The sequence below is a fragment of the Salmo salar genome, chromosome ssa14, assembly GCF_905237065.1.
Source record: "Salmo salar chromosome ssa14, Ssal_v3.1, whole genome shotgun sequence".
Taxonomy (NCBI): domain Eukaryota; kingdom Metazoa; phylum Chordata; class Actinopteri; order Salmoniformes; family Salmonidae; genus Salmo; species Salmo salar.
The window spans coordinates 71,968,740-71,989,088 of record NC_059455.1 but is presented as its reverse complement, the minus strand read 5'-3'; the positions used below and the strand labels follow the sequence as shown (position 1 = coordinate 71,989,088).

Genomic DNA, 20,349 nt, shown 5'->3' with positions numbered 1-20,349 from the left:
GCCAGCCTGGAGACACGCACCTCCATGCTAGTGCATATAGGGGGAAACACCGGACCGTAGAGGTGCACTGGCGGTCTTGAGCGCAGGGTTGGCATCACCCCTTCAGGCTTGATGCTTACATCGCCCTGGCACATGCGGGGCGCTGGTACTGTGCTTACCGGCCTGAAAATCCCAGGTCTCACCACAGCCCCAACCCCAAAGCACGGGACCTGTCCAGTCTGTTTCAGCCTAAACAGGGTACAGGGAGCTGGCCTGGGGCTCCATCCTCGCCAGAATTCCTCCGCTGCTTGGTCCTGTTGTGGTAGGTAATTCTGTCACCGCTGTCTTCGGAAGAAGTGGACCAAAACGCAGCGGAGTTAGTTAGTGTTCGGCATATTTAATCAAACGGAACACTATACAATTTAACAAACAAGAATACTGACAGCCAACACAGTCCTGTCATGTGAAACACACTAAACAGAAACAATTACCCACAACCCCAAAGAAAAAAAACACACATATAGGCAACTCAACACACCTGCCTTCAATTGGGAGTCCAACCTCAATTAACTAAACATAGAAAAACAAAAACTCTGCCACATCCTGACCAAAACGAATACAATTACGCCCTCTGCTGGTCAGGACGTGACACTGGCCCCTCTAACAGTACAACTGGCCCCAGCTTGGCCCCCCCAGTTGAAATGGTCTAGAACCGCCACTGCAGCACATGCACAGTTCGGCGAGAGACGACCGTTAGACCCGATGACATGTTTCTACGCATGAATTTAGCTAGCCAACATGACATCACCTAAAAGTGTGATCGTGGATTTCTATTGGAGAAGAGTTTTTAACTAATATGCATACCTTACTGTCTGGGAAGATTTACAGTTGTTCGGAACTCACTTCACTCATACATAGAGTGAGGTTTGTGCTGCTGGTGCTGGCAAATGCGCAGATCGAATACACCGCTGCAGTCGACGTAGCCTCCAACCAATCTCAGATTGTACGATTTGCTTTAATTCTGTCATCACAATCTAGTCAAATTGGTATCAAGATTTTAAATTGGTGTACATCGCACAATGTGACGTGATAATCATAACAGACGTAATCCTAGTGCTGAGTGATTAACCGAAATTTAGTTTATATTTCGCTTAATTGACATACATCTGTTCAATTATTTTAATTCCATTTAGTCCTTTTTTTCTGTGAGCTCAAGGTGCATATCAGATCAAGCCCGAACTGTGCGATGTAGTAGGGCGTTTCCAACAGGCCAATATTAAACACAGTTTAGCGCAGAAAACGTGGTAATTAACTACCATGATCATAATCCATTGTGCGTCTACTTGTCGGTTCTGTGTTTCTTTAAAGCCTGTTACATGAGGTTAGTGTAGGAAAGAGAAGGAGGGAGAGCAGAGACAGAAGCATGCGTGATCGAGAGGGATAGAGAGAGGGATAGACAGCAGTTGCTTTGTGAGGTATCTACCTGAAAGTACATGATCTAAGTGATTGATAGTTGGTATTCAGCAGTCAGTAAAGTAGGCCTTGTTGACTTTGAAGAACTACTAAAATTGTGATTTTGTCAGACAGCATAGGCAGCAGCTCTACAGAGATGATGATTTAGTATTAAATAATAAAGTAATAAAATAAAGCAAATGTAATATACACAACAACTGAACAATTTTATAAAGTAATGTGAATAAATTATGGTTAATAAGTGATAAGCAGTCACTACCGTCTTGGGACTTTTATTCATTGTTTTATTCTGCGTTATTACAGCATTCAACCCACATAATGCATAGTGTCCCAAAAACTTATCAAAACCTTGGAAATGATAGGCTACAATAACTTTGCTAGTGCTCATGCATGCCGCAAATGACATGTAACTAGAAATTCCTTGAATTTTCTTTCGCGGGTGACTTTTCATTATCTTGATAGACACTTGTGGTTTCTAGCAAACGTTACACCAATCAATGCAGTGGAGTGTGTAGTGAATCAAAAGTTTAGTGGTCAAAACCATTCATCTTGGGGCGACGGGGGGAGCGGGTTTGCAAAATGCTATAATATCACGCAATTATAACGTTTATAAAGTGGTCAGATCACAGGAGGCTACTGAGGGGAGGATGGCTCATAGCATGGCCTGAAGAGAGCTAATGGAATGCAATCAAACCCATGGAAACCATGTTTGATGTATTTGATACCATTCCACTTATATATATATTTGTTATATGATTTGATGTATTTAATCTTTATTTAACTTGGCAAGTCAGTTAAGAACAAATTCTAATTTACAATGACGACCTTCCCCGGCCAAACCCGGACGCTGGGCCAAATGTGCACCGCCCTATGGGACTCCAAATCACGGCCAGCTGTGATACATCCTATTGCACTGAGATGCAGTGCCTTATATATGTGTGTATATATATATATGTATATATATATATGTATATATATTATCTATTATGTTTATTTATTTTTGACTACAGACTAGCTAAAAAAGTGAAAAAGAATAAAATAATTTTCTGGTAAAAAAGAAAGAAAAGGTCCAAGATCACAAGTTTGCACACCCTATTTTAAATTGCTCCATGGAATAACTTTGCAGCTGTTTCTGATTAATAAACAATGCCATGCTGGTGGGTTGTAACATTCAAATAAAATCCAGAATTTCTGCTAGTGTGGGCATTTAAGTACTACAGCACCCACAGTCTAAAAAAATGCAATAGCTGCCAGCTAGCAAAATTAGGCCGACTTGCTCTGTGACTTGGGCTGTGTTTAGACAGGCAGCCCAAATCAGATGTTTTTTAACTAATTGGTCTTTTGACTAATCTGATCAGCTCTGAGAAAGATCTGATGTAAAAAGATCCTATGTGATTGGTCGAAAGACCGACTAGTGGTGGGAAAAAAAATCTAAATTGGGCTGCCTGTCGAAACACATCCTTACTGCCTTGTGTAGTTGGTATATCAGTTGGGTGTATGTTTGGCTGTGTTTAGACATGCAGTCCAATTCTGATATTTTTTTCACTAATTGGTCTTTTGACCATCAGATCAGCTCTGAAAAAGAGCTGATGTGAAAATATCTGATGTGATTGATCAAAAGACCAACTAGCTGGGGGAAAAAATCAGAATTGGGCTGCCTGTATGAAAATGCAGTCGTCATCACTGTTTGCTTGATTGATCATGTTCAGCTGCATGTCATTGTGATGTCATAACGATAGCCCTCTTGTTTGGATGAATTTCTTAAGTCTCTGATTGGGAAGATCTCAATTGCATACTCTTCGCGTCCTCTCTCCTTGTCTCCTTCTCAAAACCAATTGGATGAGAAAGCCAGAGGTCCCGCCCCTCTGATCTTCTTCTTCAATGAGTTTTGAGAAGGAGGTGAGGAGAGAGGACGCGAGGAGTAAGCAATTCTCCCCTTAACTTCTTCCTTCCTCTCTCCTAGCCTTGATTGATTTAAAATCTGTTCTCTCAACACAGACATACAGCTGAATGTGATCAATCAATGAGCCAGTGATCGGATGGCAATTGCAGGTTCAGGCAATAAATACACACCCAGCTAATAGGGCAACTAAGCAAGACAGTAAGTCACAGTGGGCCTATAGTTTCACCTTGGCAACTATAGTGGTGGCTTGTCTGTTGGTACTTAGATATGGCTTTTGGAATTAATTTGTGGTAAGAGTCTTTGAACAATGTGTAGTAGATCTACTACATGGGTCCTGCTGGACTTTGATGTTGTTAAATTTCCCTTGTGTTGCACAGGCACTGAATTGTTCTTTTCTTAACAGGATTGTGTTGCTTTGTTCCATATTCTCTGAACCTTTAAGATCTGCTTGTGCTCCACATGGTAAGGCATGAACAATACATTGTAATTTTTGTTGTTGAAGACCAGCCTTAAAATTGACTTGACTCATACTTTCCCTTATCTGTTTAGATGCCCAGAGGTTAAGAGGCTACATGTATTCTGGCTCTTCCCAAGTGGAAGATGAACAGAAACAACCAAGTGATGGCTATTCTCAGGATCAAATCAAAACAGCTTTTAGTACTTCAGGTTCTGTCCAGAGTGACGCTACTCCCAGAGAGACTGGACCCAACACCCATAACCAGGAACTATCCCCCAGAGGCTATGCTTCAAGCTCGATCCAGCCTGCCCCAATAATGTTAGGCCTCTCTGGCTCTATAGCCAGTAGAACCTCTGTCAGCCACAACAAGCGTCACACCCTTGCCAGTATAACCTCAGGCCAAGGTGTCACCAACCCTAGTGCAGTGAGGATGGTTTCAAGTTGGGACGCAAAGGGAATCCAGCCCAAAACCTTTTCGTTACAGCCTCGTTCAAGCAACTCTGGATCTGTTCAGAAATTCCTGGGAAGCCATTTATTCAAGTCAACCCCCAGAATTCTGTGGCACAAAGTGGAATTGACCAGTCCGTAAGGGAAATGGCTTCCACCCCTTACCTTCAAGCTCCCTCACGTGGTTCTTCAGGGACTTCATTTAGACCAGGTCCTCTGCATTTTGGGTCTACTGAAGGTGGGAGTGCAACAAATGTGTACAAGCCCATCTTTTCTCAATATGTCAAGCCATACCAGAGCAGCTATGCTTCTGCCAGTAGTGGTTCAACTTCTAGTCAATATGCCCAGAGAATAGATGGAGCGTCCAGAAGCAGCAGTATCCCTACATCTAGCCTGGCGTCTATCTCCAGTGTCTTTACGCCTAGTAGAAACTCCTATGGAACCTACAAGCCTGGCTCTATCCTTGGTGCAACACCACGCCAGAGCCTGTTTACCTCTAACCAGGGTGGCAGTGGTTCACTCTACAGCCAGAATGTCCTTGCCACCAACCAGAAACCAAGCAGCACTACACCTGCCAAAAGCAACCACAGGCAAGTCTCTGGTCAGATGGGGTACTACCAGCCTAGCTATGTTGCCAGTAGTGGGCCAATCACCATCCTCTACAGTTCTGCCCAGGCTGGCAGTTCTTCAACCCATGTCCAGAAACCAAGCAGCTCTAAAGCTGCCCCCAGGCAAAGCTATACTCCCAATGCTGTGAAGTCAATCCCTAGCTATGCCAGAGGACCTAACCAGAGCATTTTCTTTAACCTCCATGGCCCTACCCAGAGCAGGACCAGCACACCTCAAAGCTTTGCACTGGTCTCCATCTACAACATCCCAGCACGCTACGGTGGCACTCATATCCGTCGGCTCCAAGACCGTATTCCTAGTGGGCGTAGTGCCTCCACTAGCCACTCCAAAACCAGCTCAAGTGTTAACAAGCCACAGCAAAACCACACTCCGCCTGCCAAGCAGGAAGGCCCCAGCACTGCCTACGTCCAAGTCTCACGCTCTACTAGATGAGAGCCCAGAACATGACTAAGTGAGAGCTGTAACCACCAGTTGAGGTGATTGGGGTTTATTTTTATGCTGCTTAGTCTGTTTGGTTTACACAGGCAGCTTATGGAGCTTTTTCACCACTCTGCTCTTGATTTTGGGGGGGGTCAGAATTGGGGCAGCCTGTCTTCATGTTTGCTTGTTACTAATCTACAAGTTTGTCTTCTAGGTGCTGAGACCATGATGTGATGCCAGGCGTTTTACTTCAATGGTTTCAATAAATAACGTTTAATCTAAGTTCAGTCTTGCTGTTACTGTATCCATTACACTTCTTTCAGAGATCTTTACTGACATGTCTGCTTGGTCCAGCAGGACTTTTTGTATGCTGGCATTTGATAATATTTTTGCGTGACTGGATCTTTACAATGAGCCTGAAGCTGTGTAGGGCTTAACATTTAATGCTGCTACATTCACCCCAGGCAGCTGGGGAGACCCAGGGTGCACTTCAGGTTCTAACGCAACTTGACTTTGTACATTACAACCATCAAAGTGGATTATGTATTTTTCCAGAAACTCATTCTCTTATTTGACCCCTGATATGTTGTCTTTTTGTTGGTGCCAATGAACATGACATTTCTGTTCTTAATTGTCCCTTATGAGCCCTACATTTTGCCTTAATACCATATGTTGGCTTGACAAATGTATTATGAATGGCCTTAACTGAGACTACAGTAATAGAACGGCGGTGTTGTCATTGAGGTGTTTTATAACCCAGTGTCTTGGTTTGTTGCACCTGGATTTTCACTTTGCAAACCTACCTTGAATGTCACTGTTTGTGCCTGCTTGACCAATTTGACTCATTAACTCGGTAGTATATTACATATGTAATTACCCTTCCCACCAGTTATGTAGGATGCTTCTCTAACACATCTGTCTGGCAGGTGTCAATCTGTTAATGAGAGGCTTATTAATGTCCAGTCCTGGATGAGCAGGAGGAGCCGGTGTGTTTCTCATCAGGCCTTGTATCCATGAGGATATCTGTCCCACTTTCACCCTCATCTCCTAATCAGACACATGGCATTGCTAAACCACCTAGGTTCAGATGGTGTTCAGTCATTCCAAGTCTTCCTCTGTGCTTGGTTAACTGTTCCTGGCTCAGTGGAACCAAAAGAATAATACCAAGGGTACAAACCAATATCTGGCATTCCAGACAGGATCAAGCGCAAACAAAGTATTTGAAAGATATCAAATACAGTTTGATCACAGGTCTGACTAGTTAGCCGTGGAGTTAAGATTCAGAATGTTTCCTTACATTTGAGATGTTAGATTATTGTTCACCTGTTTTGACATTTACAGTGAGGTGTATGACGAGCCAGGAAGGGAACAACAGATTTACCCCTGTCTGTCACAGTTAAAGAAATGGAGAGAGAGCGACACCTTGCATGCATTGACCAGCCATGTGTGGTGGTTCAGATAAAAGCTATGCTATTTCCTGCCAGAGGAAGTGGCAGAGGCACAGAGGGAAATCTTTCAGGAGCTGTTTCGTTTCCTCTTTTTCCATCATGCCTGGGAACATTCATAACAAAGAGAGAAAAGAACATTAATGTGGAAGAAAAAAAAAATAATAGAAAGAGAAATGTCTTCCTTCCACCGGCATCAGCAGAAACTATCTTTCTGACAGGACATTCAGACGGATTGTAGATTTGCATGAAGAGAAAGGTCTCAAATCATACTGAAAATGAGATCTATTATCAACAGAGGACGGAGGTGACTGTTCTCTCTAATGGGACGATGACACTCTGTCAGGCCATTGAACAATCTGCTTCACCCATGATGTTTCATCATCATAATAGGCATACTGTACAACGTACATTTTTCTCTTTCCATCTCTCTCTCTCTGGCTCTATGCCAAGTAGTAGTGATAGTAGTAGTAGTAGTAGTGGTGATAATAGTAGTAGTAGGGATTGTAGTAGTAGCAGTAGTGATAGTAGTAGTAGTAGTAGTAGTAGTAGTAGTAGTGATAGTAGTGATATTTGCATAGGTAGGCTTCATTGAATTGTTCGAGGTTGACAGATGTACAGTATATGCCTACATCACTGACTGTCCCTGTCTGTTACGTGTTTTAACGTCAGTAGTAGAATTCAGAGACAGAGCTGCGACCGTCAGCACAACAGCAGGCAGGTGGTGTCTCCTCTCTGGAAGAATTTACCCTTTGACCTTCAGAACGTACTTCTCCCAGCCAATCAGGTGCTTCAGATCCCTGTCGGGCGCGCCAGGCCCCCTCTTGCTTCGGCATCTGGTCGTTGTGGGAAGAAATGAAGGTAATAATAACCTGAGATAAAATGAGCATAAGACTCCTCCCCCTACAGGCGAGAGGTCAAGCTACCTATAGAGAGCCATGCCTGCCGCTGTGACCACGCAGATCACAGATTCATCATCAGAAATGACAAGTGAAGCAGAGCCCTGTCCAAGTCTGTCCCAGAGTTCTAGCATTACACAAGCATTTATTTATGCCACTATAATATTAACTACAATAATAGCTGACAACTCTACATCTAGATTTTGTTTAGATCACAATAACAATCATTTTACATATACATTTGTGTCATTTTATTTGTGCATTTAAAAGGTCTCAATTGACTCAGTAAACTACGCATACTGGTAAATTGATATCTATAATCACTTCACAAGACATAGGTGCTGTGTGAGGAAACGAGATGCCATCTCAAATCGAGAAAAGGAGATTAATAGATCTGAGGGCGTGTTTCCGGGACAGTGATTAAGCCTTGTCCTGGAGAATCTCCATTGACCATGATTTTTAGTCTAGGACTAGGCTTAATCTGTGTTCGGGAAAACCATCTCTAAGATTCTTCTTCTTATTCACTGAGAGATATCCCCAAGTGGGCCTTTAACGAGAGAGATCACAGTGGGCCTTTAATGAGAGAGATCACAGTGGGCCTTTAATGAGAGGGAAGGGGAACTGGTCCCTGGTGTGTTGAGATGACTGCTGCTTCCAGATGAATTTATTGTTTTGGTCTTTGGTTCTTTGTCCTCAGCTTAAATCAATACTAGATATCAGACCATTTATTTTATTTAACCTTTATTTAACCTTTATTTAACTAGACTAGTCAGTTAAGAACAAATTCTTATTTACAATGATGGCCTACCAAAAGGCAAAAGGCCTCCTGCGGGGATGGGGGCGGGGATTAAAAATAAAAACAATAAAATAAAAATATAGGACAAAACACACATCATGACAAGAGAGACAACACTACATAAAGAGAGACCTAAGACAACAGCATAGCATGGCAGCAACACATGACAACACAGCATGGTATCACCACAACATGGTAGCAACACAACATGGCAGCAGCACAAAACATGGTACAAACATTATTGGGCACAGACAACAGCACAAAGGGCAAGAAGGTAGAGACAACAATACATCATGCAAGCAGCCACAACTGTCAGTAAGAGTGTCCATGATTAAGTCTTTGAATGAAAAGATTGAGATAAAACTGCCCAGTTTGAGTGTTTGTTGCAGCTTGTTCCAGTCGCTAGCTGCTGTGAACTGAAATGAAGAGCGACCCAGGGATGTGTGTGCTTTGGGGACCTTTAACAGAATGTGACTGCCAGAATGGGTATTGGGGCGAGTGAGGCCTAAGAGGGTTTTATAAATAAGCATCAACCAGTTGGGCTTGTGACGGGTATACATAGATGACCAGTTCACAGAGGAGTATAGAGTGCAGTGATGTGTCCTATAAGGAGCATTGGTGGCAAATCTGATGGCCGAATGGCAAAGAACATCTAGCCGCTCGAGAGCACCCTTACCTGCCGATCTATAAATGATGTCTCTGTAATCTAGCATGGGTAGGATGGTCATCTGAATCAGGGTTAGTTTGGCAGCTGGGGTGAAAGAGGAGCAATTATGATAGAGGAAACCAAGTCTAGATTTAACTTTAGCCTGCAGCTTTGATATGTGCTGAGAGAAGGACAGTGTTCCATCTAGCCATACTCCCAAGTACTTGTATGAGGTGACTACCTCAAGCTCTAAACCCTCAGGAGGTAGTAATCACACCTGTGGGGAGAGGGGCATTCGTCTTATCAAACCACATGACCTTTGTTTTGGAGGTGTTCAGAACAAGGATAACGGCAGAGAAAGCTTGTTGGACACTAAGAAAGCTTTGTTGTAGAGCGTTTAACACAACATCCGGGGAGGGGCCAGCTGAGTATAAGATTATCACCTGCATATAAATGGATGAGAGAGCTTCCTACTGCTTGAACTATGTTGATTATGTTAATTGAGAAGAGCGTGCTCCCTTGGTGACAGGCAGTGGCTGAGACAGCAGATGTTCTGACTTTATACACTGCACTCTTTGACAGAGGTAGTTAGCAAACCAGGCCAAAGGCCCCTCAGAGACACTAATACTCCTTTGCCGGCCCACAAGAATGGAATTGTCTACCGTATCCAAAGCTTTGGCCAAGTCAATAAAAATAGCAGCACAACATTGCTTAGAGTGAAGGGCAATGGTGACATCATTGAGGACATTTAAGGTTGCAGTGACACATCCATAACCTGAGCAGAAACCAGATTGCATACCAGAGAGAATACTATAGACATCAAGAAAGCCAGTCAGTTGATTATTGACAAGGTTTTCCAACACTTTTGATAAACAAGGAAAAATAGAAATAGGCCTATAACAGTCCCCCTTTAAATAAAGGACACACTGTGGCTGCCTTCCAAGCAATGGGAACCTCATCAGAGAGGAGAGACAGGTTAAAAAGGTTAGAAATAGGCTTGGCGATGATAGGGGCAGCAACCTTAAAGAAGAAAGGGGAAGGGGAAAAAGAGGGAGAAGCATCGGGCTAGTCGCATTAGAAGGGGTGGGAGATGAGGAAATGTTGGACGGGCATGGAGGCATGGCTGAGTCAATTAAGAATCCTGACTTAATGAAGTGGTGATTAAAGAGCTCAGCCATGTGCTTCCTGTCAGTAACAACCATATCATCAACATTAAGAACATGTGCAGCTGTGAGGAGGAGGGTTTATTCTCTAGGTCTTTTTCCAGAACTTGCTCCTTAAAGTAGCTAACTTTGGCCTTTGGATAGCCTGAGTGCACTTATTTCTCATTTGTCTGAACGAGAGCCAGTCAGCCTGAGTATGCTTGTGCCGAGCCTTTCGCCAAATGCTATTCTTGAGGTGGAGTATAACTGCAAGATCACAGTCGAACCAAGGGCTGAACCTGTTTTTAATTCTCATTTTCTTTATGGGGGCGTGTTTTTTAACAACACCATTGAAAATATTAAAAAAATAAGGTCCAAGTGTCTTCAACAGAGGGGATCAAGCTGACTATACCAATTTACAGAGGCCAGGTCATGAAGGAACGCTTGCTCATTAAAGTTTTTTAGCAATCGTATAGTGTTGACTGCTGAAATGTAGTCAGTGAAAAGCATTCTCACATAGGTGTTCCTCTTGTCCAGATGTGTTACGACCATGTGAATAGCGATGGAAATGGTATCTTCCATAGAAATGTTGGAACTGGAAGAAAATTGGAGTAGGTCCAGTGTGTATGGTATGCCTGCCTTGATGTGGGCCATGAGCAGCCTCTCTAAGCACTTCATGATGACCGAGGTGAGCGCGACGGGCAGTAGTCGTTTGGGCATGTCACCTTGTTTTTCTTAGACACTAGGATGATGGTGGTCTCCTTAAAGCAGGTGGGGACTAGACGTCTTCACGGATCCATCTGTACCCGAATACCCAAAACCCGATCCAGGACCCGAGCAGGTCCAGATCCAGAAATCTAAATAATGTCACCGGTCTGGGTCGGATCTGATATGATTGTCACAGGTCTCAGGTTTGTGTAATTTTAACTGACTTGTCTGGAAGGGCCAGTACAGATCTGAATGTGACTGCTGCAGTAGAGAGAGACATTTTATAATTTATACTGCTGCTCTTGCTTTTCAAGAGAGAGTGGCGTGGTGCATGTAGCTTGTTCTTGGCCAATCATTAGTCATCAAAATGGCAATACAATAGGTTACAGCCTCCGTGTGTGGCAAAAGTTAGGAGATATCTAATCAATGGAAGATAGAATTAAAATTAGGCCATTAAAAGGAGGCTAGTTGTTGTTATTTGTTACTGTAGAATGAGAAAACGCATGCATTACAGCCTCAACTAACCTAGATAGCTAACGTTAGCTAGCTTAACTAACTTCTCCTGGTTTGAGAAGTTAGTTAGACAGGTACTACTTAATCATATTTGATGATAAATAACCTAACTATGGCAGCTATTAGTCGACTATAGCTCAAGTCGGCTTGGTTGGTTGCCATCTCTCCATCCTTCCTCCCTGCTCCCTGTGTCACTCGCTCACAGTATGGGCCCTCCCCCCACCTGCTAGAGCTGCACCTGTCTCTCTGGTTAATTAAGTAGCTTAAAAAATATAATTTTCTGCTTCTTCCCTCTCTCGGATCGGGTTTGGATCCGACCAGGTCTATACGGAACGGGTCTAGTTGTCCTCGGGTCCGTTCACAGGGCCTTACACACTCACACAAACAAACACATTTCATAATTTGCTCACACACAAATAATATTCTCATATATTTATACTGACTCTACACACACACACACACACACACACACAATTAATTATATGCAGTACGCTGCTGCTACTCTGTTGATCATATATCCTGATGATTATATACTGACCTTACCCCTATACAAATCTACCTCTATCAATCCAGTATCCCTGCACATTGAAAATATGGGACTGGAACTGACTGACTGTATATAGTATGCTTACTTACTTTCTCGTGTTCTTATTTATTTTGTTTTTGTTCTACCTTGTTATTTTTTGTATTACATTCTTATTGATTACTGCATTGTTGGGTTTGGAGCTTGCAAGAAGTTGGCATTTCACTGTACTTGTGCACATGATATTAAAGTTGTCGAACATCAATTTAAGTTTGAGTCTGTAATGTCTTTTTGCGTCCCCAACTGATTTGCTGAGCTCGTACCTGCTTGCTTTGTACGCATTGTGTGCCACAGAGTCATCGGGGTTCATTTTGATGACATTGAATGCTGCAGTACAGGCTCTCAGCATTATACGGATATCTCCATTCATCCAGGGTTTTTGGTTGGGGTATGTCCGTATTGTTATTGTGGGTACAACATCATTAACACATTTCCTGATGAATCCTGTGACTGACGATGTATATTCCTCAATGTCGATGGATGAGTGCTGGGTGGATGAATCTTTGAACACATCCCAATCAGTCTTCTCAAAACAATCCTGCAGCATTGAGTCTGCCTCCTCTGTCCAGCGCTTCACTATTCTCTGTGTTGGTGGCTCCCTCTTGAGTTGCTGCTTGTAGGCGGGGAGTAGGTACAGATAGACATGATCTGATTGGCCAAAGTGGGGCTGGGGATGGCTTAGTAAGTGTCATAGATGTTTGTGTATAATGATCTTGTACAGTTCGCTGAGTGCCGCCTTGGTGTTTGCTTGTGGTGGTATGTACACCCGTGAAGGCTGGTGGGAGGAGCTATAGGAGGATGGACTCATTTAATGGCTGGAATGGAATAAATGGAATGGAGTCCAACGTGTTTTCCATATGTTTTATGTGTTTGACACCATTCCATTATTCCATTTCAGCCATTACACCAGCATCCACTGATGTACACAGCTTTGATAATAACGCACATGAATTCCCTCGGCATATAGTGGGGTCCGCATTTTAGCATCAGAAACTCCAGGTCGGGTAAACAGGCGCTCGCAATATTATCAACTTCGGTACACCAGGAATTATTTCTGAGGAACCATACCCCTCCCCCCCGATTACCAAAAGCTGCAGTTCGATCAATTCAGAATATGTAGAACCATCTGGTTTGAACAGCAGAGTCAAGTGTATGCCCGTCTCATTAAAACAAAGACACAGCGTTCCCTGAAGTCCCTCTGCGATTGAAACTTTGCTCTGAGTTCACAAAGTTAATTTCCCATTAGGATACTAGGAGGAGGCCGTGTAGCCCCTCTTTTCAGCCTAGCTTGGAGTCCCGCTTTCCTTCCTCTTCTTCATTGCTGACAAATGAGCGAATGTATACTGAACAAAAATATAAGCGCAACATGTAACAAGTGTTGGTCCCATGTTTCAGGACGTGAAATAAAAGATCCCAGAAATTTTCCATGGACACAAAGTTTATTTCTCTCAAAGTTGGTGCACAAATTTGTTTACATCCTTGTTAGTGAGCATTTCTCCTTTGCCAAGATAATCCATCCACCTGATAGGTGTGGCATACCAAGAAGCTGATTAAACAGCATGATCATTACACAGGTGCACCTTGTGCTGGGGACAATAATAGCCCACTCTAAAATGTGCAGTTTTGTCACACAACACAATGCTACAAGTTTTGAAGGTGTGTGTAATTGGTATGTTGAATGCATGTCCACCAGAGCTGTTGCCAGATAATTGAATGTTCATTTCTCTACCATAAGCCAATTTCTCTACCAATGTTGTTTTAGAGAATTTGACTGTAGGTCCAACCGACCTCACAACCGCAGACAACGTGCAATCAGGACCTCCACATCCGGCTCCACCCGGCCAGCTGATGAAACTGTGGGTTTGCACAACCGAAGAATTTCTGCACAAACTGACAGAAACCATCTCATGGAATATCATCTGCATGCTCGTCATCCTCACCAAGGTCTTGAGCTGACTGCTGTTCAGCATCGTAACTGACTTCAGTGGGCAAATGCTCACCTTCAATGGCCACTGGCACGCTGGAGAAGTGTGCTCTTCATGAATGAATCCCGGTCTCAAGTGTAACGGGCAGATAGCAGACGTTGTGTGGGCGAGCAGTTTGCTGATGTCAACGTTGTGAACAGAGTGCCCCATGGTGGCGGTGGGGTTATGGAATGGGCAAGCATAAGCCACAGACAACGAACACAATTGCATTTTATCAATGGCAATTTGAATGCACAGAGATACCGTGACGAGATCCTGAGGCCCATTGTCGTGCCATTCATCCACCGCCATCACTTCATGTTTCAGCATGATAATGCATGGCCCCATGTCGCAAGGATCTGTACACAATTCCTGGAAGCTGAAAATGTTCTGCATGGCCTGCATACTCACCAGACAAGCCATTAAGGCATGTTTGGGATGCTCTGGATTGACGTCTACAACAGTTCCAGTTCCCGCCAATACCCAGCAACTTCGCACAGCCATTGAAGAGGAGTGGGACAACATTCCACAGGCCACCATCAACAGCCTGATCAATTCTATGCGAAAGAGATGTATCGCGCTGCATGAGGCAAATGATGGTCACACCAGATACTGACTGGTTTTCTGATCCACACCACTACCTTGTTTTTTAAGGTATCTGTGAAAAACAAATGCATATCTGTATTCCCAGTCATATGAAATCCATAGAATAGGGCCTAATGAATTTATTTCAGTTGACTGATTTCCTTATATGAACTGTAACTGCAAAATCTTTGAAATTGTTGCATGTTGCGTTTATATTTTAGTTCAGTATATTATTCCAGATCTGGGAGGCTGAAAGATAAGTGTGTATTGTCCGATTCATGATCCAGAAGTGTTTGTCAGTCGTAGGAAATTATTGCACGAACATTCTGGGCAAAAATACCCATAAAAAAGCAAAGTCGAGCCGGAAGCAGCAAGACGCGCACCCTCCACAGTGCTTCCATCATATTCATAAGCTCAACCCACTGGTGAGAGATGATGTCAAACGCACACCATGTTCCCCCCATAATGATTGAATGAGCTCTACTCATATTTTAGGGCCACATTTAGATTTTAGGTGCAAATTTACGTTTCTGGTTGTTGTGCTGTCTACTTACACAAACAAGCCTCACATGCTGAACAAACCGGCTTCGCGCATGTAACTCTGTGTGCCATCATGTGCATCTTGATTTTGTCTATCCCCACCATATGCATTCATGACACGCAGGTTAAAGTACCAGAACCAACTGTGAACCAACTATATATTATATAAACACACCAACTACTATATATTAACACACATGAAACATTCATGGACATTTGGCTAACTTGCTGTTGCTAGCTAATTTGTCCTCAGAGATAAACATTGGGTTGTTATTTTACCTGAAATACATATGATCCTTTTCATTGCTGGATATTTGAAGAATTTCTACCCATTTTGAGTCATTGATTAATCTGTCCTCTTTCATCTTTCTTCTTGTGATTTTATATGGCAGTTGGCAACCAACGTTAAGGTACATTACCACCACCAACTGGACTGGAGTGTGGACCTCATTCATCTTTTAATCACACACATAGCTATATCAAAGATTTTTATACTAGCCCAAGATAGACCACAGCCTGTCATTTCCAAAGGGAGCAAATGAATCATCGTGGGCAGAACAAGCAAGGTGGGCAGAGCCAAGCACGAGATAGTTTTGGAAACAAAAAATTATATTGAGATCAAATGTTTCATTGATGAAAAAACTAGCAGAATGTCGGTGAAAATCCATCTCGCCACATCTCCCACCGCCGACCATTGGGCTTCCTCTCACCATCAGATTTGATAGTGAGTGGAAACGCCAACCAGATGCTTCACGTTTATACATCTGCCAAAATATCTGTCTCATTGATGTATCTGTGGTTATATGCTTGTAAAAACCAAAGAGTAGATGGGAGAATGAGTAGATGGGAGAGGTGGGATTGCAGCGCATCAAGTGTCTAAAATAGAACCAAGTTCTATTTTAGAGAATGGCTAGCAGTTTGGATGAAATTATTGAATAACATGTATGTGTGTACATTTATTTTGCTATGATTGCGCACGCAACACAGCCTTTTTGTTCAGCATGTCATGCTATCTACATATTACTGAAGCTGAGGCACACTGCCCAAGCAAAAATGGTAGTGCACCATTTCAACAGTAGATGGCACTACATCACATCTATAGAGGTGACATGGAAATGTAGGCCCTACTTTCCACACAGTAATCTCAATGCCTGGCCACTGGTCTCTAGGGTTCAAGGATGGCACAGTAAATGGCTAAATAATTCATAACACAAAAAACGTACTGTTGGTTGAATGGTTTATTTGCAGTCATGCAAGTGACTCATTTCCCAAGTATCCAAGCATTTCGCTACAACTGCAATAACGTCTACTAATATGTGCATGTGACCAATAAAATTTGATTTGATTTCAATGAAAGTAAAATCAACTGAAAATACATAAAATAAGACAGGTAGAATAATATGAATTATTCAACAATTTATTGAGTTTTGAATCTCACCTAGAAGACATGTAGATTAGTTGCAAGTCACACGAAGCATCTGAAGTGCTTGCAGAAGCATTCAAAATCGTGTGTTCTCTACACTGAAAATAAATCCACAGATAAAAAGTCAAAACCTAGTTTGTTTTTAGTTTGTTTTCCTTGATTAATCAGTCCTCTTTCATCTTTCTTCTTCTGATTTCATATGGGAGTTGGCAACCAACTTTAAGGTGCGTTACCACCACCAAATGTGAACGATTTATAAAGTTTTTCTAACATCCAAAGATGCTAAGTGATATCTCAACCCATGGTCTCCCATACTAGATCTCTGGACTCTAATGTATGTAGTGCTGGGGCCTTTCTGCTTGGCAGGTGCAGTGTAGTTTGGCTGTGGCTTGATAACACTTGAGGAGCTGGGTTTGGAGTGACTAGGGGAGGAGGCACTACTCCCATTGAGAACAGGGTCTTGGAGCCAATGGATACAAGCTCCACCATAGTGTTCTGGGATGTTTTGGATGGTGGCCAGGGCAAAGTGCTGAGGGGTTGTGGCGGTGCCAATGCTGGTCCCATTCTGAGTAGGGCCATAGCTGCTTTTTATTTAAATTTTTTATTTAACCTTTATTTAACTAGACAAGTCAGTTAAGAACAAATTCTCATTTACAATGACGGCCAACACCGGCCAAACCCGGACGGATTTCACTGTATTGGGTGTATAGCTGGGCTGATAGCTTTGCCTGGGCTGACTGGGGTAGGTTTAGAGCCGCTTGGCTTTTGGACGGTGGCAGGGGCATTCTGGATGTAGGTTGAAGAACTGCCAGCCTGGGCAGAACTGAAGAGGCCGGAGATTGGCCCACTACTGTCAGCAAGGCGGGGTTGGTAGCTCCTCCTCTGAGCAGACATTCGGCTGTAGGTTGAACCACTTCCACCCTTGTTAGAGTTAACAGGTTTTGGCTTGGTGCACCAGGGGTAGAGCCAGGCTTGTAGGTTCCATAGGAGTTTCCACTTTGTGTAGAGCTCAGGCAAAAGAGAGTTGAGGTAGAGGCTCCATCTATTTTAATGGCCAGAGGTTTGGGCGTATTGACTGGAGGTTGAACCACTTGACGCTTTGGGAGAACGTTTTTGGCTTGACGTTTTGGGAGAAGCTGGGCTTGTAGTTTTTGTTGCACTCCCACATTGAGTAGAACCAAAACTCAAAGGACCTGCTCTGAATGAAGTTTGGGACCACTTGACGGTCAGGGGTGTAAGACGATTCCCTTCCAGACTGGACAGAAACTTCTATTGGTCCTCTTGGTCATAGCGGGTGAGGGAGGTAGTGTGGGTAGAAGCTTGAACACTGTGGCTGGGGGCTCCTCTACTCTGAGTCTAGACACATCCTTAGTTGGGTTGGCTGGAGGTGGAAAACCTTATTCCACTCTGGGTAGAGCCATAGTGGTTAGGAGGAGATACACCAGTAGAAGGTTTCATGTTACTAGAGACAGAGACAGCTATACTGGGGACAATACCTTTAAACCTAACATAGCCTTGGCCATAGTGGTTTGATGTGGGGGTGTTGGCTCTGGACTTGTAGCTTCCACTTTGTGCCACAGAATTCTGGGAGGTTGTTTTGAATAATTCTGAACTGATCCAGAGCTGCTGTATGTAATATTTTTTTTAACATTCTGGCTTGTAAAGCCCCCCACAGACTCTACAATTTTTGCTGTCTTGTGCAACGATTTTGTCATCTCAGACCAAATTTCAACGTCGTGGGCAAATTCTTAAGCCGTAAATGATTGTCGGACGTCTTGGCTCGATCAGTGTTACAGGGTCTAGGTCTGCTGTATAAGTACCAATACGTGTGGTCATCGTAGGCTCCGATAAAGTTCTGTCAGTGTCAGAAGTGTCAGTGTCAGAAGTGTCGCTGGTGTTATGAGACGATCCCAGTGACTGACCAATAGGAACATGGCAGGCACTTGAGTATGCACACAATAATATTATTGTGAATAGAGTGTTGAGGAGGAGGAGTCTACCATGTCCGGAAACGACTTCACCATTTCTTTTCTGTATTCAGGGTTCACTCAAACATCATTTTAAGCTTTGTTTTACTATTGACAGATACAGCTGATTTCTGGGTTGTATATATCGATTCGCTCTCCTTGAATATAAGTCATCTGATTTATTCGTTTCAGGCTCTGAAATTATCATAATTATATATAGTTTTGTACTTTTTACCCCTTTTCGTGATGGTAGTTACAGGCTTGTCCCATCGCTGCAATTCCCGTACGGACTCGGGAGAGGCGAAGGTCGAGAGCCAAGCATCCTCCAAAACACAACTCCGCCAAGCCGCACTGCTTCTTGACACACTGCTCGCTCAACCCACAAGCCAGCCGCACCAATGTGTTGGAGGAAACACCATACAGCTGGTGACCGATGTCAGCTTGCATGTGCCCGGCCCAACACAAGGAGTCACTAGAGTGCGATGTGACAAGGACATCCCGGCCGGCCAAACCCTCACTTTACTCGGAAGACACTGCGCCAATTGTGCGCCGCCTCATGGGTCTCCCGGCCGCAGCCGGCTGTGACACAGCCTGGGATCAAACCCGGGTCTCTTGTGACACTTCTAGCACTGCGATGCGGTGCCTTAGACCGCTGCGCCACTCGGGAGGCTCGTCTCTGAATTGTTTATTAATCTAACTTTTTGCCGCCAGCTCCTGATATCAGGGCATAAAAACAACAATCTGGCATCTGAATTAGACTTTGCCCGAGCTTGTTTTCCCCCAAAAAATCCAGGCTATACTAGCTGACTAGCTGAGCTATGCTAGTTTTCATCTTCATTTCCAAAGTTCATAAATACTGCACCCTCAACTTCAAAACTAATTTGCTAGTAATACAATCATGTATCTCAGAAATTTGCTGAAAAGAAACTTGAAAACTATTATTGTTTTGTTGAATAGTCATGACTGGTTTGAGATTTCTGTTGTAAGACAACAGTGAGGAAGGATATCATTGCTATTTAAGGCGGATCCAATTTCAGTTTTAAGATCCACTGGTGTCATTGGCGTAGGATTAGCTGGACATTTTTGACTGGTCTTGGAACTGTGGCAACAGCCAGCATCTCCTCACTTGGCTCGATGGGATATGTCATGATTTTGCCAACACAGCCAGCTACTGTATGTACACAGTCTTGTACCCAGTGGCGACCCGTCATTCAGGGCAGGTGGGCCAGACCCCCACCTGTTTTGAACCCCACCTGTTTGGCCCCAAAAAATGATGTGCATTTTCTGTGCTTTTTTTGTGCCTGTTTTGTTTGTTATTTTGCCATTAATATGTGTTACATATCATTTTCCTAACAAATGTACAAACAAATCATTGAGTTAAAAAAGCCGCAGCTCCAAAATGCAGGTATTTCAGCCTAGCTCATTGCCTTCTGTGGTGGTGGGGCAGCCAGCGGAAAATACAGAGCTTAGGTGTTGGTAATATTCTCTAGTTGCGCCATGATTGGCTCAGTGTTCTGTCTCTCATGGGGACACTACGTCACTGCAAAATGTACAGGGGGAGCTAGAAAGTTCAAGCCCCTTGGGTGCTGCCATAGATTTACATTAGAAGTGCCTATATAAGAAAGCTCAAGGTCATTGGCCACATATAAATTTACGTCAAATCACATTATATCTACCGTAGCTTTGATTGGACTGATCATGTCAACATCAAACTTTTAAAATCTTAGCTAGCAGTCATCATCACGCATCAAGTCGACAATCTACTGGCAAATCCTTTTCAATCCTTGTCATATGAAGATAAATTATAGGTACAACGTATTAGTGCTCAT

General features: G+C 43.3%; 1 protein-coding gene across 1 annotated transcript; it reads left to right on the top strand.

Annotated features, from left to right (window-relative positions):
- The first annotated feature begins 3,539 nt into the window (after positions 1 to 3,539).
- Positions 3,540 to 5,610, top strand: LOC123726637 (uncharacterized). The gene is made up of 4 exons (XM_045693778.1): positions 3,540 to 3,645; positions 3,759 to 3,817; positions 3,905 to 5,365; positions 5,524 to 5,610. The coding sequence occupies exon 3, from the start codon at positions 4,407 to 4,409 to the stop codon at positions 5,319 to 5,321; it is 915 nt and encodes a 304-aa protein (XP_045549734.1). The 5' UTR covers positions 3,540 to 3,645; positions 3,759 to 3,817; positions 3,905 to 4,406; the 3' UTR covers positions 5,322 to 5,365; positions 5,524 to 5,610.
- Positions 5,611 to 20,349: the final 14,739 nt, after the last annotated feature.